Source organism: Triplophysa rosa, linkage group LG5, assembly GCF_024868665.1.
Source record: "Triplophysa rosa linkage group LG5, Trosa_1v2, whole genome shotgun sequence".
Lineage (NCBI taxonomy): Eukaryota > Metazoa > Chordata > Actinopteri > Cypriniformes > Nemacheilidae > Triplophysa > Triplophysa rosa.
In genome coordinates, this window is record NC_079894.1 from 10,026,137 (window position 1) to 10,051,534 (window position 25,398).

Sequence of the window (25,398 nt, forward strand, 5' to 3'; positions counted from 1 at the left end):
TAAAAATGTTTTAGTGTTGTGAGCTTTGCATACTTATTTTTATAAATACAGTAGGGTATCATACAGTATACTGTGTGTTTACATTTATTTAAGTGGTTTATTATGTTTGGGATGCTGTCCTGAGTCTATAGGGACATTTATCAGTCATATTTAAGAGTATAGTTTCTGCATTGACCTTGCATGTTTATTTACACTTTTTTAAATAAAATAAGTATTCGATCATTTATCAGCGCATGTAAGGATTAGAGCTATTCATATTCTATTCCCAGAGGGGCCGAATTACATGTGCGTTTATTAAGTATACGTCACAGGCTATGTAACAGAAAGACAGGTGTGCTGGATGAGAGCACAGCCTCTTCAGGGAATGTTTAGGATCCTCAACACAGTACGTGTTTATAACCAGGTCACAGTCTTAATTCAAGCGCTATGATCTACAGGAAAGAGTGCATCTGCATTTCCCAGGCCATTAATATTCCAAGATTTTCCTCTTAATCAAATGATGGAATATGTTATTTTAACGTACAACCTTGTGTGTATCATACTTTAGAAATAGGACTAATGTTGGCGGTACTGTATCTGTAAGTGAGTAAATGCAACTACTCATTTAGAAACACAGAAAGTGGAGTTACTTGTTGTTTAGTTGTTAATTTTATCCAAAACAACTCACATTCACAGAGACAGGTGTAAAACAGCACTGAATGTCTTCAGTCTCTTATTCACTCCAAACAAGAAATTAAACCTACAGGGTTTTTATTCGAAAAGTATGTGATTTAGTTGATTTGTATTTTTATGATCTTTAGTTTTAACACAAGAAACATATCAATCTCAGTATACTGCATGTAATCTGCAATACTATAGTGTATTAAAAACAACTTGTCAACTGTGTGCACATAAACATGAATTGATTTAGTTTTGCTGTTTTTTTTTTACTCAAAAGCCAGTCATGCTACTAGTGTGGTGAAACACATCAGCAATATCTTCAGTTCCATTGAAAATAAAACTCTGGATGCTCCATTATTCATTGAGCATAATTCAAACAAACTTCCTTGGTAGTTTAAACTCCAAGACTGCAGTTTAAGTTTTTCCCAAAGGTCTGTTGCTCCGTCTTGACAATCAGCAATTGCAGTGGAGGCACATGAGTGGAAATCATCCCAATATCTGCATGTAAATAAACACGAGGTTCACATTATGTTTCACACTTTGCAAATAAAAGCTTTATCAGTCAGAGCCACGGATTACATGTTTAACTCATAACTCAGTATTTCTTGAAATGTTTTAAAGTTTTGCCCTAGTCTTCTGTATGCTGCTTAGCCTCTGACACCCATGTACAATTGATTATTTTAATATTGAATTATTTTCTTTCAGTAAATAGCAGGCAATGTGAACTTACGAACAGATGGTCTGTAGGTTTTCACTGTGGTTCAGCTCTTGGGGATAGTTCACCATGTTTTCTCCAAGACTGAGCAGACAGTCAGAGAAACCTTTAAATACAGAATCACATGTCCCTGCAGCACATACGGCCTGTACCAAAGTAACTGAAAAGCAGCAAAATATATGAACGCACATAATAGCCTATAAACTGAATTTTGTCTAACAGCTTAAACATCCTCAATTTTAAATCATTCCTAAAATAAAGAACAAAAATCCTTTATTGGGTTAACTCATATATTTTATCACATATAGTCATAAACGTACAGATGGTTTATTTAAATAATTAAAAAGAATGTCGTATCAGCATATGAATCATTAAAACACGAGCGAACAATTATTTATAACTTACAAATGATCAAGAACCATGATTGACTCACCTAATTCCAACGTGAAGAGTACCGAGTTGTATTTATCTGACGAATTCATCCTATAGCCTACGATTAACAAGGAGGATGCGGTTCGGAATTGCTTACCACTCATAAGAAAAATTCTGCATTCTAAAGGAATAAAATGACTGCCGACTTCTCCACAGCTGCCTGTCATAAAGTGTATTGTTGAGAAATGTAGTTACATTCACACTACCCCTTTTTAATATGACGTAAGCATGTGCCTGACAAATAAAACCTCACGCATTACTTTTACATTTAACATTGAGATAATAATTCTTTAAATAATTCTTTTGCATTTAAAGTGGTAACCAAAGTCACTGGAATAAAATAATTCTATGTTAACATAACGTAACAAATTATGACTGTAGTCATACACTCTGGAGCGACAGGTGACCGCTATCTACAGGAATCTGAGAATGTACTTCAATTCATTTAGGTAAAACTATCTTGCATCATTACTGATGTTTCATCAGTTGTTTACATTAGTAATGTTGAGTTTTTGATTGATTATTAAACAACTTCGATCAATTAGAAACTCAGCCTGTCTGTATTTCAAACATAAATACAAAACTTCAACATCAACTTTTAATACATCAACTCCTGATCATTCGTTTCATAATCAATATACGGTCTATGTTCGTCATCATTAGGCAGTTGCAATTCCTTCCATTAGTGGGCACTGTTGTCACATTTTCCCCAATACATGCTGAAAATATGCCATGGTGTTTCACAAAATAGCATTGGTGGTGGCATGCACCACTGAAACAATCATGCATGCATGAGTACACGCGAACACAAGCAAACACTCATGCCTACAGACACACACAAACAAGCAAACACTTCAACAATTACTTTAAACAATTAAAACACAAGTATCTTGTAGCTGTTTTATCTTACCCATCAGCATTATTTTAAATTTGCCGTTTACACCTTTATAGCTATTTCAGTTCTGCTCTGTTGCCTAATACAAGTTTTATGTAACTCAGTGTGTTCGTTTAAGTCTAATTCTTCTCATACAAAAATAGGCATGTTAAAAGACACAAAATAGCATGTTAATAAAGTTTTTGCAGGATGAAGAAAACAATGTAGGCCAGAGGTAATTATCCATATCAGTGTGGGTCAGAGGCATTACTTTGTATACTAGCACAAGGTCACTCTTGTATGATTACATAACGTGATGGAGAGACCGCTCTCTAGTGGTAGCTAGAGACAAACTCAGCTCACAAACTGATACTGACGCCAGGAAGGTAGTTAGATACTGCTAAATGAGTGGTATATTCAAGTATTTGTCAGATCTCTGTCTTAACCTTTGTCAAATGCACTGAAAGAGTTAGGCCACTTTGCTAGGGTTAACCACCCAAAGCACTAGTTTTGCTGGGTTACTCATGAGAGCTCAAGAAGTTTTGATAAGGTTGTTAAATATCGTGGTTTACAACTAAACAGGCTGGGTTGAGAAAAGGCTGTGGTGATAAATATAGAAACATGTAATAAATGACTTGTTGCTAAATTAATTTCATCGCTCTAAGAAGTTTTTTTTGTGTCTTTTTTTCCCCTAAGCCACATTATTTCAATATAAGTGAGCAGCATAGGGGCATGGAGGTGGGAATAAAAATTACAGCCTTATTTCAACAAATTATACACAAAAGATACATAGCACATCTAAATCTAAAATTTAAAAACAAACTTTTTTTAAAGACTTTTTAAATTGAACACCACCATTGTGCTACCTTATTCCAAATGGATGGGGTAATCTCTGGTCATACTTTGGTTATTTTGTCATTCTTTAAAGGTTGAACTCATTTGTCTTTATTATCAAATGCAGGGTATTTATTTAAAAAATTAGGTGTATTTATTTTCTATTTCATTTATTTACATAGTATATATATACATACATACATACATATATATATATATATATATATATAATATATACACACACACACATATATATATATATATATATATACACACACATATATATATAATATATATACACACACACACACACACACATATATACACACACACACACACACACACACACACACACACAAATATATATATAATAATAGATATATAATATATAGAAATATAAGTATATATATATATATGTGTATGTATGTATGTATGTATGTAATGTATGTGTGTGTTTGGTGATGACAAATACAGTGTGACGTCCAACAAGTGTTTTTCATGTGATAGCAAGTAGGCGCCAAATCATCATTACTAATAATCATTACTAATAATATTGGGATACTGTTTTCTATTACGTAGGCTTCTGTTTACTTTTTTCTATAAATATTTATTTCTGTATTAAACATTATTTGAATTTGTTTCTTAAACCAACAGCGCGAAATATATAATTTCAAAAACTTTTGCAATGTATGTGTCTAACTTCAAGTTAATCAATTGGATGAGGCTGGACAGGATCTTCACTTCACAGGAAAAACTTAACTTCCACCCCTCCCATAAAGATGCTCACAGCTGAACTCCAGTGGCAGCCTCAGTAACACACGTCCCCTTGGAGACTAGCGCAACACGTGATGCGTCTACTTATCACGTTCACTGAGCAGCGCTCAGGAACACACTTTGAGGAAAAAGTGACTTTTCTGACCCTCATTCGTCGGAAGTTTCGATGGCCATCACTTCTTTAAGGAGCTAAACCAGTGAGCGACGTAAAGTATCCAGTTGGCGAACTTTGCACATCCTCAAATGCGCCATTTTGATCGCTCTCCGGAACAAGTTTGCCGTTTTTTTCTCGAAGTCCATCATCTCCTTTCACCATCACCATGTCTCAGCGCAGTCTGCCCAGCATCGACAAAGTCAAACGTAAGTAACGTTACCGACCGGTTTTCTAAATGTTATCGCGTGATGTTTCGCGTACGTTCTCCATCCTGTCGAATGTAAACTTTTTTTGGATGGATACTTGGTTGTAAGTTTTGTAAACTTGTAACGTTAAGGCTGAAGATGTTGAGGTGATGTCCGATCTTTTCTTCCTCGCACGGGGTTTGCGCTTCCTCGTTTCATTCTCGCATCCAAAGTTTGAACGCCTGACTACAGGAATTCGCTCGCGTCTACCCAGCGCACATGCATTCAACCAACTTACCTGAGTTTAACTTATGCCATTTCGCCTTGTGCCATTAACACGCCATTACCCCTACTTGACAAAACTAAGTTTAGCCCATATATTGCTATTAAAAGTGAGAATTATTTAATTGCGAACCGAAGCATCCACATCTTTGAACTTTGATCGAGGCTAGCGCGTGGGGGTTGGACACGCTTCCCTTTATATTTTGACCTTGTCGGGACATTTTGTGTTTACGTTTTATTTGCTCATTCGACAGGTTTTCGCTATTGATACGTTATTATTGCTCTTGAGACGACCGTCATTGTGTCTGTCAAACTTTATAAAGTTAGTGTTCGGGAATGTCAAAACTTTTAAAGGAGGAAGTTCGCTGTCGTCGGTTTACTCGGCTCGACTATCTTTGGGTTGGGTTTGCTACACAAGATGAAGTGTCTTACAAAACAATCATTCGGCTCGAAGGTTTGAAATCACGAAGGTATTGACCATATCCTATCATAATATATAGATTTGAGATCATTTTTAAAGTATCTGCTTTGAAACGTTGTCTGCGAATTGCTCTGATGCGATAGAGGCTGTCCTCGTGCCCTCCTCCATCATCCTCTGACCATTCTCGCGTCTCTTTGGAGAATCAGAGATCCGGATGAGCAGTTCACATTCCTTTACTAAATTCAACACTTGGCTCCAGGAGGCCTGCCGTGGCAGCATTATTCACCCACACTCCGTTTTCAGTCTGATTACTTTTTTTAAACAATTATTGTAAATTTAGATGGTTATCTGCGTCTGCATTATATGCTGTGGTATATTTAATTTACCTCAATACAATATATACAGATGATACAATTTTTAATAATATAGAAAGTTACCGATCGTATGTGAATTACAGGTTGAGTTTGAGAACTTAAATAGTGTTAGATATTAGATCCATTGTGCAAAACAATATCTTAAATGATCAAACCATTATATTTGTGCTCCAACTTGAGAACTGTCCCGAGACTCGGGTGTCGTTGCTAGAATTCATTCTAAATGTCCACAACACTTTAAAGACATATTTGGTGGGCCCCATCACAGGGCCCGGTTGTACCCTGCCCTCTTACAAAGACCCTGATTTTACTATTGCATTTCTGTTCATTTGTGTAATATTTGCATGAGCATTTTTGCATCTTTTCTTTGAAAATGAAATGTATAGAGATTGTGTCATTTGCAAGCGCACCTCCAGCTCTTTTCTTAAAACACGCAGGGAGCCAAGCTAAAACAAATCCTCATTTTCCTACTAGAATAGCTTCGCTTACAATACCTGATGGTGTTGGGTGGAGATCTGTTTGTTCAGTACAAATGAGACACGTAAAGCAAGAGGACCATTGAAAATTCAAAGGCATGTTCCACTGAACAGTCAGCCAGTGGTCTGGGCTGTAATCTCCTTTTTCCTCAGCAGGGAGTCGCCAGAGTTGAATAGAGAAAACACATTGTCACCCATCAGAGCTGCCATGCTTATAGTGATAGAAAGAGGCCATCAGCTTTTACCCCAATTTGTTTTCAAAAAGAGGCTCTTCACCAAACAAATTCCCATTGATTGATTGCCTCACGTTGGTGTTTGTTGAATATTGAGGCTCAGACCTGGAACTAATATGCATCTTAAAGACGCTCATTAACTTTGATTGTAACAAATTCATTAAAATCAACTCATTTGGGGATCCCTAGTAAACTTCCCTTGACAAACATGCCTAACTGTGATTGTTTATGCAGCGTAAAGACAGTGTTTATCCTGGGGTGGATGGAGAAACTAGTTGGTCACCTCACTGAGACTTTAACCCCTAATGATAGGTGTTCTGTTCACCCATCCAGGGGTAGAGCTGGGCATCATGTTACTCTCTGGAGTTATTTTTAACCTGTCTATTTTAGATAAGATTATGTTCCTTCTCCCTCGTAGGGAATGGGAAGCCTGATTTGGTCCTGGGCTGTTGGATGAGATATTGTGGTATCTGTGGGGCAAAATAAATTTGTTTTGAAGATGTAATAGAATTGAATAGATTCTCATTAACAATGTGTGATTTATGGCTAAATTGAGAATTGGCTATAGAAAGTTGTCTTTGATTTTATGCTACTGTTTAATGCTACAATTGTCATTTTTCAATGCTACAATTTATTTGGCTTGATATATTATAATACATTTATATTGAACACTTCCAAATAGTGGGCCATTTACTTTTTAGTGGATGCTAACAGTCCTTTCTGAAGGATCTTTGAGCTTTGCTTTCTTTTTTATTGCGTTTGTCTGTTAGAGCGAAAAGATGGCCAATCACGTACGGATTTGCAATCCTCCTTTGCCTCCCCTGCTACCGACTCCGCCCCCTTTTCCTACCCTGCCTCTGTTGCTGACTAAACAGTTCTGTCAGCTGGCAGTTGCCCCACAGTCTGTGAATTTTTGGTAGCTTCTAGAGGTGGAACGTAGGCGGGATGCTGCAGAACAACTCCTGTTGCTCAGTTTGGTTTAGTGAGGAGGTTAGGAAGAGACAAAGAAAGCTGCTGAAATGGGAAGATGGCAGGTCTGAGTGAGGACAAAAACACGCACATCAATCTCAAATGGGTGCTCGACCAAGAGAGTAAATCCAAGTAGTAACAAAAGTCGGCACACCAGAACTCCAAAAATATCAAAGATACTTTATTATTTAAAAAACTTTTGCATGGCGCGTGACGTTTCGAGCACACTCGTCTGATGAAGAGCTTGTGTGCTCGAAACGTCACGCGCCATGCGAAAGTTTTGTGGAACCAGTTCGTCTTGTACTCGCATTCTTTATATTTGAGGCTTTCAAGCTTTACGTTCTTGCATTGAGCATTCACGTTTGAAAGATGTGAAAGTGTGGCTGTGGATAATGCATTTGTATCACATATTTGATCTGAAAACTGTTAATGCAATGATGTAATACCATTCACTGTGACAGCATCGTGCTTCATCTCATGACTTCAGTTTCAGTCTGTTGTAGTGATTCATAAAAAAAAAGAAGCGAGGGAGTGTTTATGACAGTGCAGTAGTCATTTATCTGCAGAATAAAGGTGTGCACCGCAGGTTGTGAAACCTTGTCATCATGCGCTTGTCATTGTTGTTTTTAAATGATGATGTCAAACACCTTTTATAGACGCTGATTCATACATTCTGCGCTTGTGTGCTTTTGCTAAGTGCAACAAGCCAAGGAAAGTTTACAGAGAAACATCACGGCTGCTAGCTAGCAGGACAGATCCTCCTCTGTGTCTTTGCGAGCGATGTGCAATGGGAAACAGATGTGGCTGGGCTGTTAGCTCGGTGCCTTTTTTTAAAGAGCCTCAATTAGCATGTCAGTATACAGAACAACTTGGCGAAGCAGATTTTACACCAGGAAAAGTCTGAAAAAGAATGTTACTTCTTTGTTTAGTGATAGTAAAATGCCTTTGTGGTATGTCTTTAGCGTTGGCCCGGTCGGACCGCCATCTGATGACTGATTCTTGGTGGAATCACGGGATCTGATCACTTGATGACGGTGGGCGAGGGGTCTACCAAACACGGACCCAAACGAGTGGCAGTTGGGTGATGGAGGGGAACGCAAATATTAGCATAGAGCAGTGAGATGACACTGTTTGAGAGTCTTTAAAACAATCTGCATTCCAGTTGGTCGAGTTGAATGGATGAGGTAACTGGCATCCTACTTTGGGTCATCCAAATAGAGCTTTTACAGTATGTATGGCATGCATTAATGCATTAACTTATATTTTCTACAGTGTTTGCTGAACAAAGATGTAACTCAAAGCACACTTATTCCCCAGCTTCATCTCATTAGTGAGCATGTCATGGCAAATGATCACAAGATCTTACTGAATCATCGTCATCGTGTTGATTTCGTCAGCCCCGTTGAAAAACAACTTTGAACAGGTTCTGCAATCACGGCTAGCTGAAAGATGCTAACAGTTGGTTGTTATCATTTGATAGGATTAAGTTGATTCAGGCATTTCTCTAGCAGCCTCTCGCACAATGCCCTGAGGCGGTGTAGACAATGGACCAAAAATGGTGCCTATTCAGGATGAGAAACCAGGCCGCTCCCCATCTCTCGCAGCTTTCGAAACATAAGGCAGACAGTGTTTTCACCAAGAATATTCCTGCCCACCATTCTAGCCCTCACTAATGTCTCCTAATCCATGCTTACTACAGTAACAGCTTTGTCTATATGCCTGACATGGCCATTGTTTAATACTTCAAACGACATGTGTTTTTTAAAAGCTGTTAACATTAGGGCTGCAACTAACGATTATTTTAATTGTCGACTAATCTAGCGATTTTTTTTTGATTAGTCGACTAATCTAGCGATTTTTTTTTTTTTCAATTAGTCGACTAATCTAACGATTATTTTATTAATCTAATAAAGATTTTTTGGATTACTTTATTAATCCTTTGGCAAATTTTGCAAATAAACAATAAGTTCTAGTATTTTCTTACATTATAAAGCAAATCATACTTTTTACTCCACTAGTTGTTTTAACATTTTAATCCGTGTTTACATTAAAATCACGATCTTCTTTTAATTTTAAAAGTAAAAAAGACAGATTTTTTATGTACTTAAGTACTGTATTAAAGGTGAAAAAATAAAATAAACTTAGCTCTGTATACTGTGGTAGGCTATATGAGACCAGTTTTTTTTTATTGCACTTATGCTTTTTGTTGTCCTTATGTTGTTCCAATTGCTTCCATTGTTTACCTCATCTGTAGGTCGCTTTGGATAAAAGCGTCTGCTAAATGACTAAATGTAAATGTAAAAACATTAAAAAATGTGTTTATGAAATACTAGCGCATGATATATGCTCTGTATTTTTTTCCTCCAAGTAATATCCGACTCTATTTTCAGTCTCATAATGTAATTGAGTAAAAGTAAAATACTACTATCTGTCTCTGTTTATTGTACAAAACTATCACCGTATAAAACACTTTAATGCAGAGTGGCGTTAAAGCGAGCCCGCGCACCCTGAACTCAGAATGATGCGCTTAATGCATTCGCTTCGTTATTTACAGTTATGCGCATCACGGACGCACAATGATGCGCTTAAAGCACCTACTCCTTCTGAAGTCCCGGGGATCATTTTGCTCCCCAAAGTAAATAATAGTTACAACACAACGAGAAGAGACTATATGTTACATGTTTAACACAGTGCGTTGCATCAGTCCAAAAGTTTACAGTTAAATCAGAGGTTTAAAAATAGTTATTTCGTATTCAGACCGCTTCCAGTGCTTCTAATAAGCTAAGCTATACTCAGCGAGTAACGTTAACTCACAGCCTCTAGCAAAATACATTTTAAACTAAACCATAGACTATCATCTTGTCATTGTGAAGAATAATGAAAACATTGGAACATGTTGGAAAGAGTAGCGCCCTGACCGTCACCGTACACACGCATGCTGACTGGAGATTGACAGACAGCACCAGCGGAGGTCAGAGTTTCTTAATTATGCTGTATTGGTTTATTCCTCACATAAAGCTATCGAATGACATAAAAAGTGCATTGGTGGTTTCATGATAGTTAGTCCTTTTTGAAGCTTAAGAGTAATTTAAGCAGGGTCACAATCTGCAAAGGTTCACATACACTAACTTACACTAGTACAATAGCGTTAATGTAAATCATTCATGTAAAGCATAGTGTTAAAATAAAGTAATTTATTATGAAAGGCTACATCTACGTTCCCCTCTCCGTCCGTTTGTGATTGTGTGTCCATGCTGTGATGATGGCATTCTGGGGGTAACTTAACGTTAGGGGGAATTCCTCCATTCACTAACTTACTGCGTCCGAGGCTCTCGATCGCTGTTTGTCGGGTGTATTATACTTTCTCTTGTTCTGCTGATTCACTTACACACGCCCGGGAACAGAAACTGCTATTACAGCAGATAAACGTAAATAATACGACGCGTCGACGCATTTCACGCACGTCGACGTATTTTAGTAATCGACATAATCGACGACGTCGATGTGTCGTTGCAGCCCTAGTTGACATTGATTTAGGTTCATATCCACACTCACTGTAGCAGTTTGCATGTGTCGGTTTATTTCTATATAGGGCTGGCAAACGATTAACCGTGTCCAGTATAAAAGTTTGTGTTTACATAATATATCTCTGCGCACTGTGCATATTAATTTAGTATTTATAATTACACACATACACATGCATATATTTAAGAAAAATATAAAAATTAATAAACGTTGATTAGGGCTGCTCGATTATGACAAAAATCATAATCACGGTTATTTTGGCCAATATTGAGATCCCGATTATTTAACATGATTACAAGTTTTAAAACAACATAGAAAAATAAAAAAACTTGGCTTTTAAACTGTGAATTCAACTGAAAAATAAATGTAAAGAAATAGCGCAGCTGAACAACTGTAAAGGAAGGGGGTGCTTGTAAAGAAAAGAGAGGATCCTTGCAAAATGGAATGCGGCACAATAATTGTTTTACATCGATTATTTTGTTTTTGTAATTGTTGAATGCCAAAATTGACGATTACAATTATTTTCGATTAATTGCACAGCCCAAACGTTGATACATAATTTTAATGAGTCAGTTTTATTTCTATATAGGGCTGTCAAACGATTAATCGTGATTAATCGCGTCCAGTGTAAAAGTTTGTGTTTACATAATATGTCTGCGCACTGTGCATATTAATTTAGTATTTATAATTACACACATACACATGCATATATTTAAGAAAAATGAATAAACGTTGATACATAATTTTAATGAGTCAGTTTTATTTCTATATAGGGCTGTCAAACGATTAATCGTGATTAATCGTGTCCAGTGTAAAAGTTTGTGTTTACATAATATGTCTGCGCACTGTGCATATTAATTTAGTATTTATAATTACACACATACACATGCATATATTTAAGAAAAATGAATAAACGTTGATACATAATTTTAATGAGTCAGTTTTATTTCTATATAGGGCTGTCAAACGATTAATCGTGATTAATCGCGTCCAGTGTAAAATTTGTGTTTACATAATATGTCTGCGCACTGTGCATATTAATTTAGTATTTATAATTAGAGGTGCACCGGTGAACTAAGAAATGTAGTTACGGTCACGCACTCCCACTGGAGTTTCCCATTATGGGCATTTCGGTAAAAGTCTTCTTTATAAAAGAAAAAAAATCCTACGCAATATATACATCTGACATATATTGACCGGCCAGAGACCGGAATTGGCCAATCCAAGCCGATCTTATGTTGCCCGCGACGCAGGCAATAACGTCACAGCCATCAGTACACTCAAAGCCGCAAGTAAACATGTAAACGTGTGTGCGCACAGCCTGTCTTTCACGGCTCATTTATACTCGCATGTGGGTCCACCGTACCGCCAGTCTCTGCTGACTGACACGCATCTCTCATATCCGCTGACTGCACGCATGCACATATGCATCATGTACTGTACTGTACAGACAAAAATGTGCACTGCTCTGTCTACTTTGGGTATGTATGCTAACAGTGATGCTAAACTCTGACACATGCTAAACTCTTGTTGAAGTCGTTCACTCGGTGTAAAACAAACGTAAATTCCATTCAACCTGATTGCTTGTCTTACGTTTAAAACTATGGTAATTTCACTTGACATTCAAAACAACTTCTACTTGTTTTTAAAATCCAAAATATAAAAAATGACTAAATCAACCCATATATGTGATTATCCGATTCAGTTCTTTACTAACATAAGAAATGTGATGATACATATAAATCTTAGAGTAGAGTTAATTAATAAGATTTCTAACTTTTTATTGAAGTTGCAGCTAAAATGAACCAACCAACTTCTTTTAATACTACAGACCAAAGATAAAGACAGTTTATTTTACATTTCAGAAAATAAAGCAATGTTAGTTTCATTAACAGGAACAGACAAGAATAAAGTTAAAGTACTATTTTATTCATAGGCTTGTAATCTTAGACTTTTGTGAGATGAGTACAAAAGAGAAAAGGGTCAATTAAGTGACATTTGTTTAGTTATATTTATTATTTCTACTTTTCAGTCACCGAGTTCTTCAATTTAAGAGTTGTTTAGGTGAGAGAAGATCACCTAAAGAACTTGAGAACTTGAGAACTGCATTTAGGGAAATTTGGAGAAATTGTAATGTTCAATAATTTGTCTTATGAAAATAAAATTTGTTATTATGAAGAAATGTGCATTGAAGAAAAGTAAATATGGTTTTATATAGGGGTGTAACGATACACTTAGCTCACGATTCGGTACATATCTCGATATTTTGAACAAAATTCAAAAATGAAACTGAAATTCAAATAACATTTATTTTCAAAATATTAACAATTTCAGTAACTTATTTTGTTGCACATACAACTTAAAGAATTTTAACTTTTTAAGGCTTAACTGAAATTAGAATTAAGATCAGTGTCAATTTTGACAGCAAATTTTGATTTAATTTTAGTCATAGTCTTTTGACTAAAATGCAATTTAGTTTTAGTCATCCCAATTTATCATAGTTTTAGTCTATTTTTAGTCGACGAAATCTACATTATATTGGTCTACTAAAATCTATCTGGATTAACTCATTTAATTGGTGTAATTAAATGTTCCATACAAAGATTTAACTGTTTTGACATAATTTTCTTTACCTTGGAATTAAATTAAACCAGGTCATTACCTTTATTTTTCAGAAAAGTTGAGTAACTACTGGATATGCATTGTTGTAACACAGAGAATATTAGACCATGAACGACATGTAGCAGTTCATTCAGTCTCATTTTGACTCAAATGACTCGTTAGTTCAGTGAAGGGCGTGTTCATTCAGTACATTCAATCAATGAAACGCTCTGACAGAGCTCACGCTCAAGCGCTATTGGCTCGTGTCTCTTTGAAGCTGCGCTGTCTTTGCTTGAGACAGTAATGAATGAGAAATATCTTTCAAAAAGACATATTACATAAACTGTATTACATTTCTTCAATCATGCAGATCACATACTTGTTTTTTAGCATGTCATTCGATCTTTTAATATACAGTACGTACGACTCACTTCATCGCTTCTCTGATCGGAACAGCGCTGGTTTCTTTTGCCTTAGTTTATGTTGCATATCACGTTATGCAGCAGCTCACATTAGCGGATAAATTAACATTGGCATTTAGAAACGTTTGTGCTGCCTTTGTAATGAGTTTCGGGGTGACTCGCCTGCAGTCACGCTTCAAGTTTGCTGTGTTTTAACGGCGATTGTGAAGGAAAATATGAAGCTTTGTAAACCACTTGGAGACACAGATTGTGTCTTGTGCTTCTCTCTCTACTGCATATGTGAGATAAGCACACGTGATGCGCTGGCGCAGAGTAGGTAGCGTCTTGACCGCTGAACGAATAGAATTAAACATATCGTAAAATATCCCCAGCTCTCTATGATGCGCATCGTAACATTTTTGCATCGCGAAATATCGTAATACAAAGTATCGTTACACCCCTACATTTATATAAACTGTCAATTATAGTTTGTGGATAGAAAATCGGAATCGGCAAAAATCGGAATCGACAGGTTTTACTTGTAATAAAATCGGAAAACCGGAAATCGACCAAGAAAATTGCAATCGGTGCATCTCTATTTATAATTACATACATACACATGCATATATTTAAGAAAAATGAATAAATGTTAATACATCATTTTAATTAATAGTAAATAGTAAAATACATCTAAATATTTCCTAAATATGTTTTGTGTTTATAAATACAAAATTAATATGCACAGTACACAGACGTATATTATGTAAACACAAACATTTATTCTGGATGCGATTAATCGTTTCACAGCCCTATTTCTATAGCGCTCTTCACGATGCACATTTCAAGCAGATTGACAAAAGAAGGAGAGAAGCTGGATAGCAATCGCATCATTACAAAACAAACATGATGGAGAAAACAGAAGTGGCTGTTTGTTTATTTCTTTTAATGTCCGCTTGGTGAAAGATGAGGCAGCAAAATAAGGCCCCGGAAGTGACTGTGGAAACGCGACTGGCCCTGGCACGCACTAGCACGCCCGCTTCTGGCTCGATAGTGGAAAGGCGGCTTTTGTAGACCCCAGTGAGACAGTCAAAGGCATTTGCAGCAAGGGACGAGAAACTCCATATAGTGTTTAGTAGTGGAGGAGAAAAATCTCCCTAAGTTCAAGGAGTAGTTTGTGGTTTAGGAAGGGTTTCTTTAGAAATGAATCATATTTGTATAACTGAATAATACTCTGAATCTGTGCTCTTTAAGGAAAGGACCTTTGATGTATAATACACAGCTGGAACTACTCTGTCTACAAAATAAAATTGATTGCTTTCAAACAGGATTATCAGGATGTCTTCTTGATCAGTACAATAACTTCATGCAACTGTTTGAAACATGAAAAGAAACTTTGCATCTTGATGTTTCGCTAATTGAATAAAATCATTTGCAAAAGAGTTTTAGTGGAGGATTGAAGAGGAGAGTATTCCTGAGGGAACAGGAGTGAGAAAGCAAAACATGGAACAAGGCAAAGGTCACTCAACCTCTTTTGTGGCCTGGTTCATCTCAGGGTTGCAGTAAATATTAACTTGCTTATCACAGAGTTTGTTCTTCTGGTCTGATAGCATATTACAAAGAGATTGTTCTCAAAATGAGCACTAATGTGTTATTTTAATCTGATGATTATTTTTTTAAACTTGATGATAAATTTAGATCATCAAACACAAAGTTATGATTTGGTACAATGTTGCAATCAACATTGAAATTCCTGTCATAAAAATACGGGTTTAGTGTGGGACTCTTTCTCTCTTTACAAATTGCCTAACATAGTAAAGTCTGGACCACCTGCTCTGCAGTGCCCTCCATCGCCAAGCTCAGTACTTGTGTGCAGGTTTTCTTCGTTTGATTAAAGCTGGTCCTCGTGTGTATTAATTTATATGTACAAAGCTAATTCACACCAGTCATAGTGTTTCACGTGCTTTTTATGTAAACAACACAGCTATTAAAACACGCATGCTATTTCACAAATTTTGGGATACGTCAGAATCAAAGATACAACCAGTCCTGTATTTCCCAGTTGGGTGAACTAGGTAGAGTGCATGTATATGAATATGTATGTACTGACTCAACACAAAATGCTGAAGAAAATGCTGCAGTATTGTTATTTCTGTGACCATCTTGAATAGGAAATGCCATGACAGATGATTTCTGACTCTGAATCAGTGTGTTCACAAAGGCAAAATGCAGAAGATTATGGGGCGGACCACAGTTAAGAAAGATTATCATACTACACACGTATACATATAGACTTTGTCCACTGAAAATAACTTCAATGTAAACATTTAGGGGTGTGCACTATGTTTAGAGACTTCCAAACCACTCGTGTAAGGTCCTGTGCATGCATCACTTAGGCCTATTAGTTTTACTAGGTAACACTGTAAAAGTAACGCTCTGCTTACGATTAAAAAACATTAACAGTGTTCAATGACTTTTATTGTGCATACAACTTGTTATAGAATTTACATCATTTAATGTACATAAAAAAAGCTAGGTCAGTGAAAAATAAACCTTTTTTTGTAGAAGGAGTTTGCTTTTCTCAACTATAGACTTGAAATCGAAAACGAGGCAGAGGTGGGAAGAAAACCGGAAGGACAGATAGACTGCAATGGTTTGGACTACCATCGGGTGTCTGTGACATGAAAAAACAAATGATGCGTTTAAAAACATTGTTAGATTGGCTGTGTGTGTGCGCGAACGAATACTTGCTTATATACTGAATGCCACCTGACTGCTCAAACACTATTGGCTGTTAGATGACTGGGCCCTTGAGGAGGGGCGGGCTTTAGAGGCTGGCAGTGGGAACTGGGCAGGGCTCTGAATGGTTCAACTGAGTGGAGTCAGTGAATAGTGGTTTCTATGGCGACCAGCGGTCAGGGATGTAGCCCTGTACTTTGATCAGGGTCCCCCCTCAGGAGATGGCCATAACAGTTACAGTGTAAAAATTGTTAGAGAGAAAGAAACTACTCGTACGGTCAGCTTCTTATTCCCCTTCAACACATTCTCCAGATGAAAGACCACGTTTAGTTTATTATTAAGCATATTTGACTCAGGAGTAGCTTTGACATTGTGCTGCTTGATTTGTGTGCGTGCGTGTACTCATACATGCATGCATGCACACGTTCAGAGGCGCAGGAGTGGGCGCGTTGAATAGACAAAGTCTGTGTCTGATGATAAGGACTGTGAAAAAACTCAGTTGAAGGTGGGTGGAGAAGGACAGAGGACCACAGCAAGATTGGATGGGTGGATATAACTGCCAAATGTGTTTACATGTATACACAAACGTACTTGTTGTTGTACTGAAACTTAGTATCTCCCTTTTTTTCCTTAAATCATTTCATAAATCATTACTAGTCACACTTTATGTTTGTCTGTGGGTTTTGTAAATATGTAAGCAGTTAAAACTATTGAAAAGAGCTTGTCAACTTTGAAAAAAAGCAGTGTTTTTATTAATTTCTTGTAAAGTGGCAGCTTTGGAGATACAAGATTTCAGTCTGACAGTAATGATGTGTTATTTTAAAAATAGAACAAATTTGTAAATGTAAATATATAAAGAGATCAAAAGCAGAAGGAACTGGCATGCATTCGTACACACTGATGCACCGCAGCAGAGACAGTGAGCAGAGAGCGCAAACACGCGCAGCACTGCCAAATACACTTTTTGACCTACTTCAGCTCACTGGGAATACACTGTATTGTCTGGTCCGAGACAGTGGCTGTCTGTGAGGCCTTAAACCTCAAGTCCGTGAATGTGCTTCACCCGAAGATTCCAGTGCCAGAGAGAAGTCCTTAAAGATGGGTTTGGAGAAAGAGGATGAGACGGAGAGAGATCGTGGGGTGGGGGGTGCTAGTGGGTTGTGAAATAATGACCAGAAGCATAGGCTTGGGTAAATCTGCACTGGGGTTGAGTTTTAAATAGCTTGGAATGCACAGTGCTGGAAATGGGTGGTAGTTCAGAGTGCTTGGCGCTATAGACTTAAGTCATTTCATATGTAATATTGAATTTCTGGTCATTGGGATAAAGCAGCATTGAAAATATCTCAATACAATATTGCAATATTGAGTACAAAGTTAAAACGTGAAAAAGCAATGTGGCCAATGGGTCGGTATACTGTAAATTTTTTTTATTGTAGTCAACTTAATTTTCTGTGTTAATCCAATTGATTTGTCCAGTCTATTTGATTTGACAAGATTATAAGTTATCTCAACTTTTAGGAATCAGTACGACTAAACAAAAAAAAATGGAACTTAAAAAGTTTGAGTTGAGATGTTTTATAGTGTATGATGCTGATATAATGCAGATGTATTTTGGCCACTATTGACTACCATAGTAGGAAAAATGACCATGGCAGTCAAAAGTGCCCCAAAACTGTTTGCTTTCCTACATTCTTCAAAATATATTCTTTTGTGTTCATCAGAACAAAGAAATTTTTCCTACTATGGTAGTCAATGGTGGCCAAGAACTGTTCGGTTACAAGCATTCTTCTAAATATCTTCTCTGTGTTCATAAAAAAGAAATTTATACAGATTTGGAACAACTTGAGGGACAGCTAAATAAAGACAACTAGTGATGCACCGAAATTTCGGCTGGCGAAAATAACAATCATGTAAGCCCGCCATAACAAAGGCTGAAACTAATAAATACCAGCGGACAGAAAATGACACGTAAGCTCTGTGTGACGGCATGTGCATGACCGGCTTTGTGTTTCTTTATTGTCGGAGATCACGCGCATTGACTCGTCCGTGTTTTAAAGCCAAACTTTAAACGCAACAAACTCTTCATATGTGAATGATCAGGGGAACGATCTGTCAGTAACTGATGATGTAGCTCACGTGGACCATCATCCGGCAGGTGCTGATATCACTGAAGCTCATTTTAAGCCTGTTTACATGAACAGACTCACTGCCCCTCTGTGTTCTGTGTGTTGTTTTCTTAAAGGGGTCATATGGCGCGAATACGTGTTTTTTGTGACTTTGGTGTGTTATAAATTGCCCGTGCGTATATTAGACACGTACAATTGCAAAAATGTAAGTGTTGGAACAAAAGATGCATTCTATCTAAAAGTGAATGCTCACCCTGACCTGCCTCAAACGCCTCGTGTAACCACACCCCCACAAATCTACATCAGTTCGTGGTATGATTTGACCAAGACAGCCCGAATGTATACTCAAGTAAGGCGGGTGTACCTGTCAGTACAATTGCTTTAGAACCTGATGTTCCAAATATGGTAAGAGGCGTTACATTTACGTCACACGCTTGCAGTATTCAACCAATCACTACGCACTGGTTAACTGGCCAATCATAGCACACCTCGCTTTTCAGAGCGATGAGCTTTGTAAAAAATTCTCGCGTTTCAGAGAGGCGGGTCAAAGAAGAGATACAAACATGCACAGTATGTGGAAAATACAGCGTTTTTTAACCTTAAATCGTGTATACACATTGCATTACATCTAAAACAAACAATAATATTCGTTTTAGCCGTGTCATATGACCCCTTTAAAATTATTCCTCACCCTATCACGCAAAAACAAATGGTGCTATATAGCACTAAAAGTGGTTCTTTGCTTGTAATCATAGGGGAACCACTTTTAGTGCTATAAAGCACCATATCTTGGTGCTTCAGTGCTTCTTCAGAGGTTCTTTGGGGTGACCGAGGTGCTATAAAAATTATATATGATTGTTTTACAATGACCAAGGAAAAGTAATATATTTTGTATTGTTTTAATATATGTTCTCCTTCATTTTTGTGGTTTTAGTGTGTGTAATTAATACAATTAAATAAAAACTATTTCAAAAAGTTTTTTTAAGTAATCTTCGGTATAGGTTTTCCGCCGAGTGCATCCTAAATTTTCGGTATCAGACTTTTTATTTTTGGGTGAACTGTTCCTTTAACTGTGGACAGTTAAATGAATACATAATTAATATTTTCACATTTATTGATTATTGATCATCAATAAAAAAAATAATCAACACATTAAAATGTGAATGATGATTGGTAATTTTACTGTGTGTCAGATGCTGGCTTTATTTCTGAGAGGCATCTCTTAAGGTACAAAGCGCTACAGCGCTATATGATGAACATAAAGATTTATCATCCGATGCTGATAATGAATTATAATTCCAAATATCAAAATATTGGTCTATCTACTATTGCCTACCCCTCACTGGTTTGTTTTCACATCTTCTGTGTTGCAGTGTGTGTCTCATCTCGAAACGGCAGCTGTGTGTGACAGGCAGTCAGGGTCTCCTCACAGTATATGCACAGTGTGCCTGTTCCGAAAAGAGAAATTGTTATTCACGAAGCTGCTGCAATATCTTAAAATAATTCATTAAATGTTTTTAGACACTTGGTTTTCGTCAGTCTGTAATAGCTAGTAGCTCATGCAACAAGCATGGTGAGCATCAAAATAAGATGCAGTTTTTTTGGAGTGAGGTTACCTCATGCGTTGTGCTTGAGTTTCTGGCTTCGTTGCCTGAAACAAAATGGATGCTGTATGCAGTTGAAGCCAAAGGTCATGTCAGGGCCACCTGTTTGCAGTGACAGCTGAGTGCTGCTTTGCCAAAGGCCTCGTGTGCTACCCCCCTCCCATGTTAACCCCTTATGGGCATTCCAATCAGGCGCATTGAGGACATCTCTTGATTTGTCTCTGCGTATCATAGCTCTCTCACCTGCTGCGAAATCTAGCTGAAACTAGTTTAAGGTGGTAGCTGTGTTTTGAAACATGGTAGCTGGTTTCAAGCTGGTTATTTACTGGTCCAAGCTGGTCTAATAGCTCAGTTTCCAACAGCTGTTACTTCAGCTGGCATGCAGGCCACCTGATGAACCATCTTAGATTATTTAGAAACCAGCTACCATGAACTAAAACACAGCTATCACTATTTGTTAGTTGGTCACAGCAGGATTTTCTTGCAGGGTCCAATGGTTTTCGTTTTACCCATCTTACCATTAAAATATACTCCTGGTTCTTCACTGCGTGGGTTTCTATTGCTCATAAGGGAACGTCCATAAATTCATCCCATGTTTTTATATGACCCCGTAATTTGATATTTGTCATCGTGACCTCATCTGGTTCTGTTTTTGCGTTACTCAACTCAACTGTAGAGCACTGAAACACACATCGAAGTCAACGCATGCTTCCGTCCTCTGGAAAGGGAAGTGTGGGGGAAATAAAGAGCTGTGCTCAAAAGAGATGGCGCTCAGATTTGTGTACAGGTATGTGGACGAGAAGAGAAATAAGGTGTAACCCAGAGACAAGAGTTGAGTCGCAGAACCAGTTTGGCCAGAAATCTTCTCAGGGTGGCTCCTCTCGCGAGGAATCCTCCTCCCGGTTTCTCCTCTGGCTTCGTAGTCCCCATCCCCAGCAAGCTCCTTCCATTCTCACACCTCCCCCACTCAACATAAACACACATGCTGAAACCGATACAGGAACGAGTGTAGCGTACGGAGTGTAGAGCCAGCAGAACGCGATAGCCCCGTGAGCCAACACCTGCCCTCAATCCAACACTTGCCTGTGCCTATCATCACACAAGGATGCAGGAGCTTTATGACACCCTCATGCACACTTTTTCTGTCATGAAGTCCTTCTTAAAGGGATAGTTCACCTAAAAATAAAAACGGATACATTTAAATTCTGAAAAAAACGTTTTAATGCGAAACACAAAAGAAGATATTTTTTTAATCTCTCCATGGTTTTGTCCATACAATGGAAGTCGATGAGGGCCAATGTTGTTTGGTTACTAACATTTTTCTAAATATCTTCTTTTGTGTACTGCAGAAGTAAAAAAAGTTATACAGGTTTAACATTATATGTGAGTGATTACATGAGAAAAGAATTTCCATTTTAGTTGTAATATCCCTTTAAGACCTTTAATACCTCTGAGGTGTTTGCACCATGCTGTAACATAGTCATTTTGGATAAATTAAGTTGGGAAATGTCACGAGCCAGAATCGAAACTGCATCGTTTCATATGAGCACCATCACACAATATCACAATATTTAGCCTCTATGCTGTCAAAAATATTCACAGCTTGTTTTGCGCATCATGACAACCCGAACCCCAGGTCCGTAACATCATCCACCTCTCCATCTTGTCACTACCTTTTCATCCTCTTCCGTGTTTCTTTTGTCCCTGCTTCTTTAAATACCCACTTTTGTGATATGCTGTTGTAAAAGCGGTAGCAGTGCTCAATACAGATGCCTGTAGCGTTGGCTCCTGCGTTCACCAGAGAGGAAACTTGGCAGTGCATCTGACTTTGTGTTATGTGATGGCAGCGAGTTTCAGTTTACCAGCTGAACAAGAGGCCCGAGGCTGGATCTCTCCTCTTACCTCTACACCACAGAGAAAGCGCATCTGAAATGATGTCACTCTTTCTCATGTAGCATTTACAGGTCACCGTCTCTTACTGGACAGCTCCTCGCGGGGAAACTCTCTGTGAATCCGTGAGGTTCTTGTCACGAGGCAGGTTTTTAGCCTTAATGTCAAAAGGGAAACACCTTCTTTCGGCGGCCCAACTCCTTAATCCTTTATATATGAATTTAGTTTTTTGGAAATGTAATGCTCACTTTGTATGTATGTTTTTTTTTTTTTTAGTATGAGCAGAGGTCGCTGTCCCTTGTCCTTTGCCCATGACCCTGTGCCTTCGTGACCCTGTGACGTGTTCAGCCCAGACCTTAAAATGGGTAAATATACCAACGACACCTGACTCTACTGACTGTGTGTGTGAGTGTACTGGCATTCATCACTGACCTAATGTCCCCATAAAGACAGTAATACCAGTAGATTTTGACTTTGTGGGGACATTTTTCAGGTCCCCATGAGGGAAAACAGCTTATAAATCATACAGAATGATATTTATTGAAAATTTAAAAACGCAAAAGGTTCGTGTGATTATTAGGCTTAGGTGTTGGGGTAGGGATAGAATACATCATAAGCCTGATATAAAATCAATGGAAGTCTATGGAATGTCCCCATACAATATGGAAACCAGTGTGTGTGTGTGTGTGCATGCGTGTGTGTGCAGGGATGGGTGTTTCGTTCAGATGTCAGGCATATGACATATCCCCTTATCCATTAACATATAAACGAATTTCCATGTACCCGTTTGACACACTTTTATCCAAGGTGACTTAATCAAGCATTTATTTGATCAGTATGTTCAATCTGGGAATTAAACCAATGACCTTGGTATTGTTAGCACCATCGGCTGAGCTACAGGAACTGCTGTTTTCCACCCACCTTCTGTTGTCTTTATACAGCCTTGTAGGACATGAATTTCTTTTGAGTCATCCACACACATTCAATGACTTTTTTCCATGAGGTAAAAGGATCCGAATGCGTTAGCTACTAAAAAATCATGACATCATTTTAATCTATTGACGGCCCTTTATATTTTAAAGGTTAAACTATGAACCTTCTTGGTTTATAATTTTATTGAAAGAAATGTGAAGTATTTCCATATATCGCCTAATGGGGAACATGGACCCCCAGTCAAATCACTCGGAGTTGTGTAGTCTGATAGAGATGCCTGACTACCAGGACATATGTGTGGATAGTCAGGTGGTGTTGCTCAACTCGGTGTGAGGTGTGTCTGTTCCTGTGTGCGTGTGTGTATGTGTGTGTGTGTGGTGGTAACTGCATTCCAGGCCACTCCCACATCTGCTCAGTTCTCAGCTCTCTGTAGGTGAACAGAGCTCTGTCTTTCTCAAGAAACACATCATGTTGGTATTTACATAATATACATAATAAACATTAACATTAATAAAAATGCATCAGAGGGATTTAGAATACATCTTACGGATGACACAAACTGTGCTCAAATTTAACAAAACAAAAATAAAGGATAAAAAGACGATGTCATCAAAAAGTCAGAACGTATGTTCATGGTCTGCTCTGAACCTGCATTGTGATCCTCATGTTAATTCATTCTCTTAATTGCATATATATTTTATAAAACTACATCATTTATATTAAGTACATCTGGGTCACATGACCTCCGTAACACGCATCCAATCAATAGACACTTCGGTTTTAGGCGAAACTACATGTAAATTCTGTCCAAAGCAGTGATAGACAACCTTTCTTCATACAACTCAAACAATGTTTGGAAAGGATTCATTTTCCCAATGTTAAGTCACTTTGGGTGTCAACAATTGTTTCGTCTGTTTCTAGTCTCTGAGAAATATTAAAAGAAACATCTGAGTTGAAACCGAGCACCAAAAAATGGAAATTCTGTCATCATTTACTCAACCTCTTGTCATTTATGACTTTCTTTCTTTTGCAGAACACAAAAGAAGATATTTCGAAGAATGTCCGTAAACGAACAGCACTGGCCCCCATTCAATTCTATTGTATAGACACAAAACCAATGCAAGAGAATGGGTATTGCCGCTGTACAGTTTCCAACATTCTTCTAAATATCTTCTTTTGTGTTAATGCAAAGATTTTAAATGACAAGAGGTTGAGTACATGATGACATTGATTGATTTTAAATTTTTTGGGTGAACTCAACTATCCCTTTAAAGTTTCTGCGTATGAAACTGAGCATCTCTATTTTAATGTCAAATAGTGCAGTCGATTTATAGGCAGATTTTTCGCAATGAGGCCAAAGGAGAGAGAAATAGGGGTTGTGTGTAGAGCAGAGGTGGAATGTGAGCTAGTGAGATGGAGGATGGCCTGCAAGATGGAGGATAATCGCAGGCTCAAGGAAGAACAGTGGAGCGCTGGAGTGAAGAGGAAAGCTAGAGGAAGCCAAGGAGAAGAATGGCCCAGCATTCCCTAAACCTTCGCAGCCACCACACCAAACAGGAAATACACAAGTTCCCTGATTTCTCTCTAGTGCAACGGAGAGAGGAGGGGTCAGACTTTCCATTGCACCAAGCAAAGAGGAACAAAACTGTCTAAACGTTCAGAATGAAAGCAGAAGTGGACTTTGTCAGCATCCATGGGGATTCATGGATGCTAAACTATGAGCATTGCATGACATTTCGGTAAAGACATTCAGATTTTGGTTCACCTTAATATGTGAGTGTGTTATTGAGAGTGATGGTCACGGGCAGATGGACTCACGGTTATCCAGTGTTATCTCTTCACAGTAGGAGGGAGAGTCTATATAAGCCTCACATTCCCATTAACTTAGACACTTTTATGGCTTCTAGATGTAAGAGGTCATATGCTTCTCTGGACAGCGTCCATCATAGCATCAGCTCTCCTTTTTCTATCTGTGAATCACAGGTGGCTTTTTGTAATCCTCCAGTTTGATAGTACATTGACTGTACAGCAACTATTAATCAAATGTATATATATATATATATAGATTTACATTAGAAGGAGAAACCTGAACTATATTTGGACCAGAATATCACAGAAATACCCCTTTGCTTATGATAATGTTTTGAAGAGCATCGTATCCCCCACTCCACCCCTCCATTGTTGTTATTATCCCCAGTG

At 37.8% G+C, this 25,398-nt stretch overlaps 2 protein-coding genes across 3 annotated transcripts in view; one reads left to right on the plus strand and one right to left on the minus strand.

Moving 5' to 3' along the window:
* Nucleotides 1–919: 919 nt before the first annotated feature.
* Nucleotides 920–2,017, minus strand: nrn1b (neuritin 1b). Its single transcript, XM_057334826.1, has 2 exons — nt 1,391–2,017; nt 920–1,158 (listed from the first exon to the last, which is right to left on the minus strand). The coding sequence occupies exons 1-2, from the start codon at nt 1,564–1,566 to the stop codon at nt 942–944; spliced, it is 393 nt and encodes a 130-aa protein (XP_057190809.1). The 5' UTR covers nt 1,567–2,017; the 3' UTR covers nt 920–941.
* Nucleotides 2,018–4,310: 2,293 nt separating this feature from the next.
* The window catches only part of rreb1b (ras responsive element binding protein 1b), a 38,244-nt gene continuing 17,156 nt past the window's right edge, over nt 4,311–25,398 (plus strand). Inside the window, exons 1-2 of one of the 2 annotated variants that reach the window (XM_057334593.1) lie at nt 4,311–4,649; nt 22,543–22,631. In XM_057334593.1, coding sequence (XP_057190576.1) covers nt 22,628–22,631 — 4 coding nt within the window. In that variant the 5' untranslated portion in view covers nt 4,311–4,649; nt 22,543–22,627. The remainder of the gene's footprint in view (nt 4,650–22,542; nt 22,632–25,398) is intronic. The other variant, XM_057334592.1, reaches the window with a different exon arrangement.

What these genes read in the sequence shown, in the direction of transcription:
- nrn1b (XM_057334826.1), bottom strand. Translation starts at nt 1,566, where the DNA reads ATGTGCGTTCATATATTTTGCTGCTTTTCAGTTACTTTGGTACAGGCC. An exon ending in AACCTACAGACCATCTGTTC is followed by an intron (nt 1,159 to 1,390) that starts GTAAGTTCACAT and finishes ATTTACATGCAG; the next exon opens with ATATTGGGATGATTTCCACT.